Here is a 19,972-nt window from a genome sequence, read left to right on the forward strand (position 1 = left end):
CTCTCAACCTCACCTCCTCAGATAGTTCCCAATAGTTCTTGCTTCACTTACTTCTAGGATAGAAGAGCAAAAAAAGACCAAAGACAGAGTCTATTATCCTTTTGTATGTAAACTCCGTTCCATCCCCATACTTCCCAAGTCAATTCTTGCACTCAGAAACCAATCACAATATTTTTTAGTGCCACATAGTACAGACTCCTACATCATAATGGCTAGAGGCAGCTTCCAAAGTTCCATATGTTGGATTGGGATCAGGCAGAAAATGCCCAACCTTCAAGGACTGGGCCCTCACTGGACATTACTTCTATTACCCTTTAATTTAATATTTTTAATGTATATGTGTGTAAAGCCATGCATGAGCAGCTTTCCAGAGGACTACTGCTGTGAATAGCTTTCAAGGTTCTGATTACATGTATAGCAAACTCTCTATTTATTCAATAACAAATCAGAGTAAAACATTCACAGAAAATCAAGGTACAGCATTCAAGATGTTACAACTTATCATAGAAAATCAAAATACAAAATTCACCATGTCACAATTCAACAATTTATCACTAAAATGGCCACATAGTTTTCAACAAAGTACAATCATTTAGTAACTGAATCATTCAATCATCCTTAAGGAGTTTTGCCTCCTTAAAGGACACAAAGTACAAAAGTCAAAGCTCTTCACCCCTAAGTCACAAGTAAATGACAATTTCATCAGTCACTACTCACTACTCAGTACAATTTCATCAGTCACCACTGAGACAATTTCATCAGTCACTACTTAGTATCCACAAGAGGTCTTTTCATCTTGACTCAAGGCAGGGAGCTCCTACCTGAATCCACCAAACTGTCACGTGGGTTCAAAGGCATACAGCCCCCAGTTTCTTGTCCAGCTCTCCATGCAGTTTCTGCTCCACATTGAAGCTCACAGTGTCCAGTCTTTGAAACTATGTGCTAAGTACCTGTTAGTTTAGCAAAAAAAAAAAAAGGAATCTTCAAATTTCATTACTATTACAATATGTAGCCCCTGTTTCAAATGTCTGTAACTCACAAACACTGCAGAGGTTGTTCATTGTCTCTTTAAGAGTATAGAAGTTAAATGAAACCTTGAGTAAAGTAGTTTGTACGTAAAGCCAAGGACGACAGCTTTCCAGAAGACTGCTGCTGTGAACAGCTTTAAGGTTCTGATTACATAGTATAGTGAACTCTCTATTTATTCAGCAGTAAATTAAAGGAAAATATTAACAGAAACCAAAGTACAGCATTCACAATGTTATAACAAGTTATCACTAAAATGACCACATAGTTTTCACCAAAGTTGCCACATAGTTTTAAACAAAAAATATCATTCAGTAAGTTCTTAACTCAATCATTCTTTTTTAAAAGCAATTGGGGTTAAGTAACTTGCTCAAGGTTACATGGCCAGGTATTTCTGGGTGGGTGCTAAGTGTCTGAGCCCGGATTCTATGCCCAGTTCATCCCGACACTGGAGCCAGTGCTCTTACTCACTGTGCTACCTGGCCACCCAAACTCAATCATTCTTAAGGAGCAAGCATCCTTAAGGTACACAAAGTACAAAGGTCAAAGTTCTCCACCCCTAGACCACAGTAAATCATGATCTTCTCAGTCAGCATTAGGTACCCAAGGAGAATTCTTTTCATCCTGACTCGAGGCTGGCTCTCAGATTCCATGGTTCTTCTCCCATGGATCCAACTGCTGCCTGAATCTCCCCAACTGTCACCAACTGTGAAAACTACACCAATTGTCAATTCATACAGTAAACTGGATTCAGTAAACCTGGATTCAAAGGTAAGCAGCTCTCAACTCCTTGTCCAGCTCTTCATCCAGTTCCCATTCCACACTGACATTCACAGTGTCCAGTCCACCTCAAGTTATTCACAGTTTCTGTTTCTGGGAAGACAAAGCTTAATAGAGCCAAAACAACATTTATGCACATTGCCAGCATGATCATCAATTCATTTTCTGCCTGTGAAATCAGCACAGACCCACATACAAAGTCTAAGAACTCAACACTTATTGTCAGTACAGGACATCTGGAAATTCCTCCTCTAGGACTTCTGTACACAGACAACAAAAAAAATCCTCTTTCAGAGCTTCTAGTAAGGTCACAGGGTTTCTGTATAAAGTATCACAAAAATCAACACAAACAGAACAGACAAACAGAGTGACTGACCACCACAAAGTTCTCCTTCTCAATTCTGCCATTTCCCAGCTTGAGTTTCTCCTTATATATTCTCCCTATTCTGCCCCTTCCTGTTGCATCAGCAAGTTCCTCCTACTGTGGGGTTCACAAGTTCTGTTTCTTAACAAAGGCGATATAATCATGGGCAAGGCTCAAAAGAAACTTGAACTGAAACAGGGTGATAAATAATTAAATAGCTGAAACAAGGTACTATGTCTCTGCTTACCATTATTTCACTTCAGGTGTGAGAAAGAGAAAGCTAGAAAAAAAAATTATAGACCTGAAAGAAGGAATCAGATCCCAGCAGGCCCAACTGGAAAAAGTCTTTTTTGATCAAAAACATGAGAACATTTGTATGCAAAAGGAAGACATTTTTGAAAAAATAGAAATCCTAGAGAATGAACTGGAAAATTTGAAAGAGAAATTTCCATTTTCCACCAAGGAGGAGCATCAATAGTCTCTTGAAGAGAAGTTAAACTTATTCAAAGTTCACATCGTGGAGGAACACGGGCACAGAAAATCAATGAGAAAAACTAAGTCACCATGAAGACAGGCTAAAGGCCTAGATTTGCTTCTATATGTCCAAGCAAACAGAGGCTTTAATGAAGTGCAAACAACAAACAGAAGGCACTTTACATAGTCTAAAGAGACAAGTTGATGCTTTCGATGAACTGGCTAGCAGCACCACTGCAGATTCTATGTTTCTGGAGCCCAGCTTGTCACAGCAGGAGGTTTCTCTACTTGGAGACTCTCATCTCACCAGGAACCAGGGAAGGGGCCTTGTTACAATGACTTGGCCACAAGAGATTACTTGGAACACTTTTTGCCTTCCATACCTGAGGACATGTCAACTATTTCACTAAATGCTAAGTAAGAGTTCCTCTTTTCTGATCTTGCTTAAAACCAACTCAGATGCAGCATCTTCTTCCTGACAACGCATTTTATGCTACATATGCAAAGATTTTTGTAAGTCATTTGTACATATAAAAATGCCAATGCATAAAATTCCAACGGTGTGAAGCTAATACCACAGTTTTTTTATAAATACACAAAATGTGTATTTTGAAAATACACATTGTTGCTGGGCATAAATTGAAAGATGTGTACTGATGTATCAGAACACCTTGCTAAATTCTACATTTGTTAATCTTATCAAGCTTGTGTTTTGTGTAAAATATATTTTCATATGAAAAAGAATAAACAACAAAAAGAAATATACACATGTAAAGTGCACTTCACTGGGAAGTCAGGGAGATAGTGTATGTTTTATTTGTTATCTTTGCGGTTCTATGATTAATCTGTGGAGAAGACAAAGAAGATGATATTAAGTTTCTTTTTGGTCAGAAATGTTTTGATTTGTGATAAGAAAAACTAATAAATAAAAGCATGTCCACTTAGGAAGTTCATATGTTCTTCATATGTTATGTCAAAAAAAAATTATGTGAAGAGTCTATGAAGAGCTAGCAAATATAGTATATTCCAGAAATACTGTTTCCTACACTTACTTAAGAGAGCTCAAAGAGAAAGAATTAAGTTAGCTTATTTGCCAAGAGATTAAACATGAAATTTTTGTTAGGGGAAATATGTTTTTAAAATATTTTAAGAGACTTTAATCAGTTTCTAGGTTAAACTGAATGCTATAAGGCTGAATTTTCAGATAAGTGAAAAAGAGTTAAAGATGATAAACTTCTCTGCCTGATCTCAATCCAACATGTGTAACTTTAGGCTATAAACCTTCTCAAGGACAACATTAAGCTTTGAAGGTCACTCTGGCTATAAATTTTCTCAAGGATAAAATACTGTAAATAATTATAAGCATCTGCTTTTTTATTCTTTTCATTTGTCAATAAATTGCATAAATTGTATATATTCATTTCTTTATTATTTTTTTCATTATACAGAAATGACATGATTATAGGGAAGGTTTATCAAGTATATTCAATAATTATTAATTAATGAACTAAGATGAAAGTTGTTAATTAATGTCAAACATTAGAAATTTATTTTAAAATAAATTATCTAAAGAGCCCTGAATCACTCTAAGGCTCAGGAAGATAACAGTAAATAAAAGAATGAGTTAAGTGAAAGACTTAGGTGTGACATAAAAGTGAGATTGGCCATATGCCACAATACTATCTATACATGGGGGCATTAGATCACAGCCTTTCTTTTCTAACCTGATACATAGAGTGTCTGTATCCAGTTTTTTTCTTCTCAATTTATAAGTACTCATCATAGTCTAAAAATAAAAGTAAAGCAATATAAATGGCTTATATTTTATTTCCACCTTAATATAGAAATTGTATTGTTTTAAAAACCATATAATATAATCAATATGTGGACTGGTTTTGCTTAGCTATTCTTATTTATGCCAAGGATAAGATGTCTGTGGTAAGTGATGACAGTAATTTTTAAAAAAGGAACAAAATAAGAATTGAAAATCTGTCAAGAAAAAATCTGATTTTCCATCTAGAAGGTTATTATATTTTTAATGTTTTGTCAGAGTCACAGTCATTTGTTACAAATGACAAAGAGTCCTTGAAGGAGTTAATGTTGCATTCTGGGAAGAGTATGAGAATTACAAACAAAAGACAAGGGTTCAAATCATTGTTCTAATACTTACTCAACCTTGAACAAAACTCATAAACATCTCAGGGTCCCATTTTCCAATATGAAAAGGCAGAAGGGTGTATAAAATTATCTTGAAGAGTCCATTCTTGCTCTACTATGCAATTGTATTGTGATTCTATTTTTTAATACATCAGTAACTACCAGAGCAGTCAAGAATGTTACAAAAGTCATGAAGTTTTAATTGAAAATTAATGGGAAATATGGAGAGAAGAGTAGGCTTACAGCAGGAATCAACTGAAGTCCATGTCCTTTGAACTTAGACCTCCTAAACCATAAGGAACACCTGTGTCACATCCCTCTCATGACTCAAAAAATCAGTACTTGATGATGGACCAAAAACATCATATACCTGAATCCAGAAATTCAATCAGGCTTATTCTTCTTCTATACAAATTAAAAATGTCTCCAGAACATTTCTTTACAGGTGTTCAGGCCACAGCTGCTTTCTAATGGCTTTACTCAGTGACCCCTTCACATCCTTGTTCCTCAAAGTATAGACCAGTGGATTCAGAACTGGAGTAACCACACTGTACATGATGGCCAGTATTTGGTCTTGATCCATGGAACTGCCTGAGGTGGGACGAATATAGATGAAAACAACGGGTACATAGAAAAAAATGACCACTATAAAGTGGGAAGCACAGGTTGACAATGCTTTCTGAAGCATACTACAAGAACGACTCTTGAAAAGGAGAAAACTGATAATATAGAAGTAGGAGAGAAGTGTGAAGAAGAAGGGGCTAATGGCAATGGTGCCAGTGACTGTTTCAAGCATCCACTGGTTGAGCTCCGTGTTCCCACAAGCCAGATCCAGTAGTGGCTTCACATCACAGAAGAAGTGGTGGATATGGTTGGATCCACAGAATGTCAGGTGGGAAGTCATAATGGAATGGAGCAAGGCATGGAAGAAACCAATCATCCAGGTTACACCAGCCAAACAGAGGCAAACTTGGTGCTTCATAATAAGTGTATAGCGGAGTGGATTACAGATGGCCACAAAGCGGTCAAAGGCCATCACACCCAAAAGAATGGCCTCTGTACTACCAAGGAAATGGAAGAAGTGGAGCTGAGTAATACAGCCCACAAAGGAAATGGTCTTTTGAGTGGAGAGAAAGTTATCTAGCATTTTGGGCAGTGTTACAGTGGAGTAGCAGATATCTAGACAGGAGAGGTTACCCAAGAAGAAATACATGGGGGAATGGAGTTGAGGCTCACAGATGACAATCACCAGGATGGAACCATTTCCAAGAAGGATGAGAATGTAGATGATGAGAAAAATTGCAAAGAGGAAAGGTTCCAGTTCCCGAGTGTCTGTTATTCCAAGAAGAATGAACTCACTCAGTGAGGTATGGTTAGGCATCGCTGCAAAAAACATAAAAAAAAGGTAAGAAGTGCTATCCTGTCTCTAACCTGAAGTTGATCCAGCCTAGAATTTTGCTACTAAAAATGACACCAATATATGGGAAAGTGATTCCTCTTCTCCATGACATCAACCCCAAACAGTATAAAGATGTCATAACATCTCTGTAATGTTAATGGAATAGAAAGATCTTCCCCTCCATTAATAGGCCTGTGTGACCTGCTTTGAACAATGGGGTCTGAGTCACATGGTGCCTGGGTCACATGGAGTTAAGAGTGGGAGGAACTTGCTCAACGAAATTTTAACCGAAATAAAATGCTGGGGGAGAGAGTCAGTGCAGTGCATGAGAGGCAGGGCAGGGAGTGAGAGCAACACAGTACTCAAGAGAGAGAAGCAGCTTGAGTGGGCAGAGACAGGAACTAGTCTAAGAAAACTTGTTTGTAGGGAGGTCTAACAAATAAGAATGATAAAGATGTTGGTGCTTGCTTGGGCAATGATGATCAACACCTTGTTAAATACTATCTCCTAGAATTCTAATCCAAATCAGTACTTTGGTTTTGCATTTAATGAAGAGAGTTGGTTATATTTTGTGAATTTACCCTGGAAATACATCTGCATGGTCATAGCAGCTGCTGTGGATATTGCACTGTTGTTACATTTGATGATGATGGGATTGCAAAATATGAAACCTCTACTTGGAAAGAGGAAGGCTCTAGCCAAGGAAATGGATATCCTGGGATGGGAGGATTTAACTTATTCCTCCTTGGTGAGAGAATAGACAAAAAGCAGAGGACTTTGTGAAAATTGGGAACTGAGGCTACAGAAGAGGGAACCCATAGATTTAGAAAGATGTTGAAAAAGAATACCAATAGAACCAGGGAAAGAAATGTCAGGGGTATATGGAAGAGGATGGGTGTTGTTGACAAGTTACCATCTTATATGTAAAAGTAGAGTGTAGCAGCAAGCACCCCAAGCGTCCTCAGGGTTTGCAGCTACCACAGGTTCTTGGATCTGCTTTGTTAAAGGAAAGCAACTCAAAATGGGTTAACAAGCTTACTTTAATCAGTCAGACATATATCGTTTACCTTGTTCAGGAGAAAAGGTCAGCACCCTGAACCTCAAAGTATACAGGCATAATTATCAAGACAGAAACATCAAGTAGACAGATTTCCAAACTGTCCAACCATTACATCCATACCCAGTCAACATCTGGGTTTCCACATTCTGGGTTCTTCAAAGCCGGGGGACTCTCAACAACGGCTTCCCAGAATTCAGATCAAATCACAGAACACTTCTCAAAGTGAGTCCCAAAACAAAGCTACACATCAGGGCTTATATAGCCTTCTCCCGGCTCAGAGAATGTAACAACCTTATTGACCCACTGGCCAATCAAAAAGTATCTACTGAAAAACAAGCCTCCCTCCCCAGGCTTCTGCTACACTTTAGCCTAGGGGCAGGGAAGATCTTTAAAATTTACATTCGCATTACATAGAGTCAAATTGCTGGAGGAAAAAGTTAACTGATTTGCAAGAGAAGCTTTCTATGCTATAGTATCAGAACTTTTCCTTTAGAAGAACAAACTAGAAAATAGCAAGTGGTAGCAAAAAAAGCAGCTATGAAAGTAACTCAGAAAAAGAAGAGAAAAAATAACAAAAAGAAGCCCTTGCATGTGTGGGGCCTGAATGGGACACAGATACTGCAGATGAAGATGAAGCAAATTCAGATGAGAAGGCTTCTAGAAAAGTGGACACATATCTAATAATTTAAGGAAGCAGGAAAACCAGGGGGACCACACTGTGTTTAAGGAAGTAGCTGAGGATTTTACTCAGCAGGAGGTCACAGATATTTTAAGCCATTTCACCCAAAAAAATGAATCATTAGTATCTTGGATGGTGAGAATTAATTGGAGAAGTATGAATACATAATATGGATTGTTTGAAATTCATAGGTATTAGTCAGAATCCCTTTGTACAACAAGCTTTTCGGTATTACCATATTCAGGGAGGTAACAATGGGACTGATTTGTTACCTTTAGCTGTCAAGAGATGCAATAAACAGTATCCCACTTATTCTATGTGGCTTAGTGGAGAGAGAGCCTGGTATTTGCTTAGAGACTATATGAAAAAGTCAAAGTTAATGAAAACCTCAATAATAGTCAGAGATGCAGATGCATATCACAGCACTCCCTTAATGGTTCCTCATAGAAATATAATAGTGAAGATGACTCCTGCTACTTATAAACACATAATTCTAACTCTACTAATTCGGGAAATAGGGCACTCTTTTGGAGGTGCTGGATAAGACTACACAGTTAAGTGGCTTAGGGGGATGAGGAAAAGATAAATTTCTTCAAGAGAGAAGAGAAAATAGCCAGCAGATTTAAAGTCAGAATAGAATAACAAGAGAAGAAATGTTTACTGCTTTATTGAGAACAGGGATAGATTATGGAAGAATAGATGGTATTCCAACTAACAAACTATGTAAAATGTACCGGGAAAACGAACTTATTAAACCAAATAGGGAAGTAAGAACTGCCCCCTACAAATCCTCCTCCTATGATCCTCATTGTATCCAAATTCATCACATTTGCAAGGAGAACAGGAAATCAGCCAAGCCCCAGATCAGATTAAAGAAGTACACACACAGTTTTACAGACCCCATATCATTTTAACCATATACTGGAAGAATGGATCAACCACTATAACAAGGGCATTAACAGACACTGGGATGGAGGCCTCGCTTATATATAGAAACCATGATAAATTTAAACATGGAACTCTTATTACCACCACAGTACTGTAGAGGCTGAAATATCAGCCAGACAAGTTAAACTAAGGATGAAAATTGTTTATTATCTAAGAAACAACATACAGTGGTAATTGTACCTGTTCCTTGAATACATCATTGGGATAGAGATATTGAGAGGAATGACTCTAAATTTGCCTTAGGGGAGATACCAAGAAAGGAAAATAGGCAATAATACAGATTTAGTGCGTAAAATAAAAATGGACCCAGTCACTTTACCTGAACTTTCTGAAGCAATTACTTCAGATCAATATTCTGTGCCAGGTGGACAAGATGAGTTACCTCCACCCACTTGGATGATTTCTTTGGGATACAGATCTAGAAGTGGTATTGCTAGGTCGAAGGGTATGCATTTTTTTATAGCCCTTTGGGCATTCCAAATTGCTCTCCAGAATGGTTTTATCAGTCCAAAACTACATCAACAAGGCATTAGTGTTCCAATTTTTCAACAATCTCTCTAGCATTTATCATTTTCCTGTTTTGTTATCTTAGCCAATCTATCTGCCCAGTGAGATATTGTACCTCAGTTGTTTTGATTTGCATTTCTCTAAACAATAGTGATTTAGATCATTTTTTCATACACTTATAGATACCTTTAATTTCTCCCTCTGAAAACTGTCTGTTTATATCCTTTGATCATATATCAATTAGATCGTGTCTTTCCAGGTTTCTCTGAAGGCATCCTGCTCATCCTACATTCATAGCATCATAGTATCCCATCATGATCATACACAAGAACTTGTTCAGTCATTCCTCAATTTAATGGCACCTACTCAATTTCAAATTTTTGCCTCCACAAAGAGTCCCTACAAATATTTTTGTACGTGAAAATTTCCTTTTTTTAATTGCTTTAGGACACAGACCTAGTAGTGGTATTACTGGATCAAAGCATATGCACTTTGACCTGAGGTCTCTGGGATTTTACTATTATATTTCTGGGAGTTGTTATTTGGGGATCTCTTTTAGGAGGTGATAATTGGATTCATTCAATTTCTATTTTACATTCTGGTACTAGGACATCAGAGTATTTTTACTTAATAATTGTTTAAATATAATGTTTAGACTCTTTCTTTTATCATGGTTTTCAGAAAGTCCAATAATTATTAAATTATCTCTCCTTAGTCTATTTTCCAGGTCAATTGTTTTTCCAATGACATATTTCACATTCTCTTTCATTTTTTTCATTCTTTTGATTTTGGAGGAGGATGTTATGGTACCTTCTTGAGGTCTCATTACCCTCCACTTATATAACTCTTAATTTTTAAAAAATTATTTTCTTTAGTGATATTAGTACTTCCTTTTCTTTTTTATTTTAAATTTAGTTATTTGTTTCTAGTTTCCAACATTCATTTCCACAAGATTCGAGTTACAATTTTTCTCCCCATCTTTCTCCTAACCCCACCCCAAAATAGCAAGCCTAACTGAATACTCCTTTCCCCAATCTGTTCCTTCTTATATCTTCCCCCATAACCCCACTAAGGTAGGGCAAGATGGATTTCTATAACCCAGTGCCTGTATACCTTATATCCTAGTTGCATGTAAAAAAAACAATTTTTTAAACATTTGTTTTTAAAACTTTGAGTTCCAGATTTTTTTTCCCCTTCTCCCCTCCTCACCTGCCCCCATTGGGAAGAAAAGCAATTCTTTGTTGTACCTGTGTAGTTACCCAAAACATTTCCATAGTAGTTATATTATGAAAGACTAACTATATTTCCCTTCATCCTATCCCACACCCCACTTATTGCATTTTCTCCTTTGACCCTATCCCATTTCAAAAATGTTGGCTTCTAACTACCCTCTCCCCCAATCTTCCCTCCCTCCTAGCATTCCCCCTCTTGTCCCCTACCCCCCTATTTTCCTATAGGGTAAGATACCCAATTGATGTGTATGTTATTCCCTCCTTAAGCCAAATTCAATGAGAATAAGGTTGTCCCATTCGCTTTAGTCTTCCTACTCTTCTCCTCCATTGCAACAGTTTTCTCTTGCCTCTTTTATATGAGATAATTTACCCTAATCTATCTCTACCTTTCTCTCCCCAATAAATTCCTCTCTCACCTCTTAATTTTATTCTTTAGATATAATCCCTTCATATTCAACTCATTCAGGGTCCTCTATGTATGTATGTATATATATATACACATATGTATATATACATATACATATGTATATATATATACACACATATGCTCACACTCACATATATATTTATATATACATACACCCTCTTATACACACATATATATTATACACACACACATATATATATATATATATATAAATATATTACATATATATTCCCTTCAACTATCTTCATACTGAGAAAAGTCTTACGAGTTACAATTATCATTTTTCCATGTAGGAACGTAAATAGTTCAACTTTAATAAGTCCCTTATGGTGTCTTTTTCCTGTTTACCTTCTCATGCTTCTCTTGCTTCGTATATTTGAAAGTCAAATTTTATGTTCAGCTCTGCTTTTTTAATCAAGAATGCTTGAAAATTCTCTATTTCATTGAATGACCATATTTTCCCCTGAAGCATTATACTCAGTTTTGCTGGGTAGGCGATTCTTGGTTTTAATCCTAGCTCCTTTGACCTCCAGAATATCATATTTCAAGCCCTTCAATCCCTTAGTGTAGAAGCTGCTAGGTCGTGTGTTATCCCAATACCCCCAGATTGTGTTTTCACAATACTCAAATTGTTTCCTCCTGAATTCTTGTAATATTTTTTCCTTGACCAGGGAACTCTGGAATTTGGCTATAATATTGCTAGGAGTTTTCTTTTGGGCATCTTTTTCAAGAGGAAATTGGTGAATTCTTTCAATTTCTATTTTTCCCTCTGGTTCTAGATTGTCAGGGCAATTTTGCTTGATAATTTCTTGAAAGATGGTGTCTAGGATCTTTTTTTGATCATGGCTTTCACGTAGTCCAATAATTGTTAAATGATCTCTCCTGGATCTATTTTCCAGGTCATTTGGCTTTTCCAATGATCTATTTCACATTGCCTTCTATTTTTTCATTTGTTTGGATCTGTTTTGTAGTATCTTGATTTCTCATAAAGTCATTAGTTTCAAATTGCCCCAATCTAATTTTGAAGGAGTTATTCTCTTTGGCGAGTTTCTAAAATTCCTTTTCCATCTGGCAAATTTGGCTTTTTAAGGCATTCTTCTTCTCATTGGATTTTTGGGCCTCTTTTGCCATTTGAGTTAGTCTATTTTTTAAGGTCTTATTTTCTTCAGTACTTTTTTGGGTCTCCTTTAGCAGGCTGTTGACTTGCTTTCCTTGATTTTCTTGCATCATTCTCATTTCTCTTCCCAATTTTTTCCTCCACTTCTCTTACTTGATTTTAAAATCCTTCTTGAGCTCCCCCATGGCCTATAATCAGTTCATATTTTTCTTGGAGGCTTTTGATGCAGGGACTTTGTTGTCTTCCTCCAGCTCCATGCCTTGATCCTTTTTGTCCCCAAAAAAGGAATCTATGGTCTGTTTGTGCTTCCTCTACTTGCTCATATTGCCAGCCAATTACTTGACTTTTGAGCTCTTTGCCACAGTAGAACTCTGCTTCCAGAATGGAGAGAGCTTTGTCCCAAATCACTGGGGTTTTTGCAGCTTCCAGAACTATTAGGAGGTTATCCTTTCTACTTCCCCAAAAAGCTCTGGTTCACTGGCCACACAGTCCAAGACCACCACCTGAGACTGTGATCCAGATCCAAGCAGGTCAAAGCAAGAGCAATTACCCTCTGAATGGTTGCTTGATCCCCCTATGATCTGCAGGCCAGGAGCTCTGGCAGCAGTCATGCCATGTCGCTGCACAGCTGTCACACCTCAGTCACTTCTCACCCCAGGGGCAGGGGTCAGACTGTGCTTGTCCATTCCCCCTCCCTGCTCCAACAGAGTTCCACACTGACCTTTTACTTTGTCTTTGGTGTGTATGGTTGAGAAGTCTGGAAACTGCCACAGCTGCTGATGATTCACTCTTCTGAAGTCTGCCTGGCCTCCATTGGTCAGGCCACCCTATGGCCAGAACTGACACAGGACTGCACTTAGTTCCCTTCTGGGTGCATTAGACCATTCCTGTCTCCCTGGGTTGCCTTCAGTGGGAGATTTGTTTCCCTTTGTCTCTTTGTGGGTTCTGTTGCTCTAAAGTTTGTTTAGAGTCATTTTTTACATGTATTGGAAGTGATTAGAGCAGGAGTTCATGCCAAGTTTGTGGTTCTAGTCCACCCTGTACTTCCTTTTCCATTTGGCCAATTCTAGTTGTTGAAGAGTTCTTTTCTTCAGTGAATTTTTGCACATCTTTTTTTTTCCACTTTACTATTTATTTAGAAGTCCATATCTTCAACAGATTTTTGTGTCTTTTTTGTCATTTGGCCTATACTGTTTTTTAATGTGTTTTTTTCTTCAGTATATTTCAGTCTCTTTTACAAAGCTATCTATTCTTTATTCATGATTGTTTTTTGCATTATTTTAGTTCCTTTTCCCAATTTTTCCTCCACCTCTTTTATTTGATTTCTAAACTCCTTGTTGAGCTCCTCTAGAACTTCTTTTTGGGCCTGAGACCAATCTACATTCTTCTCTGATGCTTGACATGTAGCTGTTTTAATGTTGTTATGTTCTCATTTTGTGTTTTGATATTTCTTGTTACCACACTAACTTTCTATGATCAGCTTCTTTTTTATTGGTTTTTTTTTTGCACATTTTCTAGTCAATTTCTTTATGCTTAACTTTATGTTAAATTTACATTCTGCTTCTGAGGAGTCAAGACGGGGAGAATTATCCCAAGCTTAAAGTTTTTTATGCAGCTGTTTTCAGAGCTATTTCTGGATTTCTGTGGATTTCTTCCCAGGAGGTATGATCTAAGGAGAAGTGTAATCATTATTCTCCTGGCATGTGCTTTGGTCTATGAATGACCACAAGCATTCTTTTCTACTCTGGAACTGTGAACATTGTCCCTGATTCCCTGCAGACATGCTCTTCTTCCCCCTGGATCTGGGAACCAGAACTGTATATGGGTAATGCAACAGAGTCCTGTAACCAGTGCCAGTTAGCAGTCACCTGAAATCTTCTTCTGACAAGCTATTTGATCCCCTTACCATCTCAAGAAGTTTCCACTGCCAATTCAATCCTTTCTAAGGCCTGCTGCTGATTTATCAGGAATGACCTTACTAGACTGCACTCAATTCTCATCCTAGTGAGATAAATATTTCCTGCTAATGTTAAGGGTTTTGTTGGGTTGGAAAATTGTTTCATCCTGTCCTTTTGTTGGTTCTTCACCTTCAGAATCCATCTTGAGGTGTTGTTTTAAAATTGTTTGAAGGGGAATTTGGGAGAGTTCAGGCTAGTTCCTGCATTTACTCTGGAGTCTTGGTGCTGCCTCTACACAAGATATTTCAAGGAAACTTAAAGGAAAACTGCCTGGATCTCTTAAAACCAAAAGGAAAAGTAGAGATATAAAGAACCCACTGGCCATTTTCTGGAAGTAATTCCAAAATAAAAACTCTCTGGAAGATCATACCCCAATGCCAAAGTTTTGAGGTCATAGAAGAAAATATTGCAAGCAGTGAGAAAGAAAGAATTCAAGTACTGAGGAGCCACACTATGGATAACACTAAATTTAGAAGCCCATCTATAAAGGAGCTAGAAACTTAGTATATGATATTACAGAAGGAAAAGAATATTGGGTTACCGCCAAGAATGACTCACCCAGGAAGATAGAATATAATGCTCTGAGTAGGAGGAAACATTGGGAGTGGAAGAGGGAGAATGAAGTTTTTAATGAAATAGAGGGCCTTTAAGCTGCACAGAAACTTTAAAGATTAAACACAGGAGTAAATATAAATAATGATAAAGGACTAAACAAAGATAAACTACTTAAATTCTAATATGGAGAGATAATACATGTATCCCCTCTGAATCTTAACATCATCAAGGGACATAGAGGGAGTCCAATCAGACAAAGCCAAGAGTGGAGTGGAATATTACATTTGAGAAAAGAGTGGAATTGGAGAGGAAGAGAATACACTGTGCAGGGAAGAGAAATGATGGGAAATTATCTTATATAATCAGGATATACAAGTAAACATCTTTACAAATAAGAAGGAAGGAGGAGCAGCTAAGAGTTGTGGTGGATAGAGCACTGGCCCTGGAGTCAGGAAGACCTGGGTTCAAATAGAAAAAGAAATGTAATAAATCCACCATAAAATCATAAAGTAGCTATTGCAGCTAAATGGTAGGTTTCCAACCTCACATCTTAAATAAGTCCTTGTGGTACAACTTCATTCCATTTCTATTGAAACTGTTCTGGATGAAACTGGAAAATAACTGTCAACAGTCCTTCGGAGGAATAAGGGATGTCTGTAAATGTGGGAGTGACAGGGAAGAAACAAAAAGGTAAACTGGTATAGTACCCCCTTCAAAGCTAATTCTCCCAACCCCCATTAAAATTGGCAGACCAAGTTCCTAAAAGGCAATTGACTATCTTTTTGTCCCTTTTGAGCTCTGAGAGTAATCCTGAAGAGCTAGATGCCCTAGCAGCATCACTCAAAACCTCATCCATATGCCTCCCATTAATTATTGGCAGATGCAGTATATTCTAGAAAGATTGTTTCTTGTGATTATTTATGCACACAAAAAGAATTCAGCTAGATTATTTTACATAGAATAAAATTGATGCTTTTCTTAAGAGGAACTATTAAAAAGACTTCATCTTTCATCAGTTTCCTAAGTGAATTGAATGGTGTTAAAATAGCCAGACAAATGAAGAAGAGTCATTAAGTCTTATATTGAAAGTTCCTCTCTCCATTGCAAAATAATCTCCTCCCATGTCTTTTTTCTTGAACCAAGAGTCCTGGCCTCCCCTCTTCCCATCCTCTACTGTTTTGTGCTCAATAACTAACCCTAACCTCAACTCTGTTTAGGGTTATATACCAACTTTTTTGTATATTCTTCAGTTCTGCTTAAACAGACCTAACTTGGACTGACTACAGAATGGATTCAAAAGTATCTTGACTATCTCATATTAGGGAAGTGAGGATCAAGTGAGATAACTGCAAATGCTATCTGACTACTTTCATACTTAAAGGGAAGTGCAATTAGACTTATTAGAAAAATTTCAAGAAATAAAAACTTTCACTTTATAAAGCTCTTAAAGCCCCTTCTGACTCTGTAAAACCCAAGGCAATAGCCTTTCTAGAAATCTTTGGTGGAACCTCCAACACTCTCATATCCTCTTCTCCACATAAAATTTGCTTCTTTGTGTAAGCATACCATTCCAAAAAAGGACACTGAATGTGTCCTTGAAAGCATGAAAGAGACAAAGAAAGAATTTTGAAAATCATATTTTGGGAAATAGCTCTTCCAGATTTCAAGTCACACTGAAAAACAGTAAGGAAAACTGATGACTGCTTCTAGAAATAGAAGAGTATATTAGTACAATAGAGTGGATAAGGAAGAATCAGAAATTATCATACTCAATAATCCAATATTAGATAAACCTGAGAACATGAATCCCTTGAGTAAGAACTCTTTTTATAAAAACAAACGTTGCTAGATAAACTTGGATAAAGTTTGGGAGAAATTAAGCTTAGACCAACATCTTCCACTAACAATACATTTTACAATAAATTCAAAATGCTGACACAAGCTGAATATTAAAGATGACACTATTTAAAGAACAAAAACATGGAAGAGAACCAACTCATGCATTTTTCACAGGTATGGCTAAGAGGAGAATTAATAGCCAATCGTGGAATAGAAATGATGACAAAATATAAGTTTCCATTGCAAGAAATTGAAAAGGTTTTGAACTAACAAAATCAATACTACTATGATAAGGAGGGAATCATTGAATTGGGGAAAATATTTACATTAAATATCTCTGATATATGAGATAGAGAATAAACTATACTGGCATAGAAAATCAATAGCTAAGCCAACAAACGGTATCAACAAATGGTTCTCATATTAAAAATTGTAAATCACTAATCAGAAAAGTACAAATCAATATAACCCTGAGGTCTGATTTCACAATTATAAAATTTACAAAGACAACCAAATATGACAATAATAAATGTTGAAGGCTTTGTGGAAAGAACAGTATACTACTGACAGAGTTCTGAACCTTCTAAAAAACATTTTGGAAATATGCTAAGAATTTAAATAAATGTCTATTTCCTACATTAATGATCAAATTCTCAGACACATACTTCCAGAAGGTCAGAAGTAGAAAGGATCCAAAAACAGTAAAAAAAAAAAAAGATATTTATTTATAGTAGTACCTTTTAAGTAAATAATGTACTCTTGATTTCTCTCTTTGACGGTAAAGAACAAATTCTTGAATTAGGTATTGGCCAAACAAATTGTAAAACATGAATGTAATGGAATATCACTGAAAACAGCATTTAATCTTCTTGTTAAGAATGTTTAAGTGATATTCAAGGCAAGAATCTTATTATGTATATAATAATCTCTGTTGTGTTGAGAAATGAACTAAAGGACTCAGAGAAAAGGGATAAAAAAAGACAGATGCTTTTTCATCATTCTCTTTCTTCATGAAAAAATGAACAGAGAAGAATACTTTTAAGTACATGAGCATGTGTGGCTGTATACACACAGCTTCCAAGAAAGAAATGTGAATTTTTTTTCCTTATTTAGAGGGTAAAACATAAAGGTGATGGGCACTGGCATAGTGGAAAGCAATAATAGAAAAATAGCCATTAAGATGACACATATTCACTGAAGGAAATTCAAGTAAGAGGTGAAATGGATTGAGGGTGAGGGAAAATAGAAGGAATTGGAAGGGAGAACTTACATAATCATAGGTCCCAGTGCTGTAAAAAGAACTTGGAGATCTTTTAACAATCTCTGGATCTTTAAACAGGATGGTCCTTGAACAAACAATGTCCCTCTGTTTTGACTTTCTTCAATTATAGAAAGCATGTGCAAAATTCTATTACTAACTCAATTATCCACAGACTGTAGAGTGAGCCAGTATTGAGCATTGTGGAAAAGACTTATGTAGCTTCACACAGAATGTAATAAACTACCTTCCACAAAAGAAATGAAAAGCATGTCCTATACAGTTTTGGTTGATAAAAAAAAAAAACTCTCTTTAGGGACAGGGTAGAAAGTTGACACTCAGTTCAAATGACAAGAGAATGAAGCTAAGGGGGTAATAAAGGTGGGAAGACATAATATGATTACCTTACCACTATGAGCCACAACATTGGTTTATCACTCAGCAATACCTTCTTATCTAACAATCAGGTAAGTATTGAATTGGGAAGTACGAAACAGGAGACTTCTACAAGATTCTCTCACCTGATCACATTTTAAAATCCAGGTATTAGAAAGGTCTCAAAGTTTGGCAAATATGGCAAAGTTTGAAAGACAGTGGAAGAACTTATTGACTATAGAATAATCACTGAGTTTTCAATATTCAACAAGAAATTTCTTATTCACCTTATGATATGCTGCCTACCTCTGTAAGAGTAATGCAGCCCAAGAGCACAAAAGACTTAAGTAAAAAGGTCTCTGGAGTATCAGAAAATCCTGATTGGATAACTTTTAAAAGGATGTTTTCTATGCACAAAATCCTGAGGGATTTTGTCTCCTGATTTTTTTTTTTTTGCTTCGTGCTCCCTCTTTTCCTACTTGTTCCATTTTCCCTCTTCAATTTCAGAACCCTAGAGAGTAGAAAATTTCTCAGAAATACTATGCTTCTTATTCTCTACCACTAACTTGCTGACCTTTCCAACAATACAACACCTGCCACACTCCTTTTAAGGAGCAAAGAAAATAACACACTTTAATTTTCCATATCTTCATATATTGTTCCTTTCCCTTTTTTTGCTTTTCTTTGGAGGGGGGAAGGTAGAGAAATTGAGGTTAAGTGACTTGCCCAAGGTCACATGGTTTGTTTTGTGTTGTGTCTTAGGCGGATTTGAGGTCCTCCTGACTCCAGGGCCAATGCTATATTCACTGCACCACCTAGCCACCCCATATTATTCCTTTCTTATCATATTCCTGTTAGCAAAATAGTATTCACTTCATGAGGTGAACAAGAAAAATTTCAAAGAAAAGAAACCCAGTAACCCCATGGTTGTAAAAATAATAAAAATATGTTTATGTTGTGTTCTCTTAGAGGTTTTCATGAACCTTTTCTCACTACAATTCACAAGGAGATAGAACAAATAACTTTATTGCAACTTGTGCATGAAGAAATTGAGATTCAACATGGAAAGTACCATGCTCATAATCACACAACTGGAACCTTTAAGAATTAGCATTCAATCCCAGATCTCCTGATTCTAAATCTATCTATCCATCATCAATCATTTATTAAGTCCTATTATATACACTGTGCAAAGCACTAGGAGTATAAAAACAAAACAGAAATGATTCCTGCACTCAATGATCTTAACTTTTTAAGACAGAGATAACATTTACATATACAAATATAATACATATTAAAATCAAATATTAGGTAACCTAGTTAGAGGAAAATAAAGCACTAGGAAACCAGGAAAAGCTTATGGAAGGTGACATAAGCTAAATCTTAAAGGGCACTGGGTGTCGCATGACGTAAAAGTAAAGAAGGTATCTTCTAAGGCTGATGGACAACTGTGAAAGCATCATGGGGTCAGAATTAGAAAATAAGCCAAATATAGATAAATCATAGAGGACATGAAGGGTAATGATGTGTAGGTTGACTAGAAAAGTCAAAAAGAATGGCCAACTCATGAAGATCTCTAAATAGCAAACAAAGGAGTTTATGTTTATGTCAGAGATAATAGGTAACTGTGGAAGTTTATAGAATTCAGAATGACACCATGCCTTTTGCTATATACTATAGTACCTTTCAGGGATTTTTTTCCCCAATGTATACAGTGTTTTCATTCATTCAATATTTATTTATTGAATGTCTTATTACTAATATCACATGCTAATTAATATTCATTGAAGCATTACTAGATATGACATAGTCTATTC

At 36.5% G+C, this 19,972-nt stretch overlaps 1 protein-coding gene across 1 annotated transcript; it reads right to left on the minus strand.

Moving 5' to 3' along the window:
- Nucleotides 1–5,240: 5,240 nt before the first annotated feature.
- LOC138150283 (olfactory receptor 12D1-like) lies at nucleotides 5,241–6,182 on the minus strand. Its single transcript, XM_069073696.1, has one exon. It carries the CDS (start codon nucleotides 6,180–6,182, stop codon nucleotides 5,241–5,243), a length of 942 nt encoding a protein of 313 aa, XP_068929797.1.
- Nucleotides 6,183–19,972: the final 13,790 nt, after the last annotated feature.

The sequence above is a fragment of the Petaurus breviceps genome, unplaced genomic scaffold (genome assembly GCF_028583685.1).
Source record: "Petaurus breviceps papuanus isolate PSGF00001 unplaced genomic scaffold, PetGlider_PUasm1.0 90865, whole genome shotgun sequence".
Lineage (NCBI taxonomy): Eukaryota > Metazoa > Chordata > Mammalia > Diprotodontia > Petauridae > Petaurus > Petaurus breviceps.

Coding starts and splice junctions, on each gene's coding strand:
- LOC138150283 (XM_069073696.1), bottom strand. CDS start 6,182: ATGCCTAACCATACCTCACTGAGTGAGTTCATTCTTCTTGGAATAACA.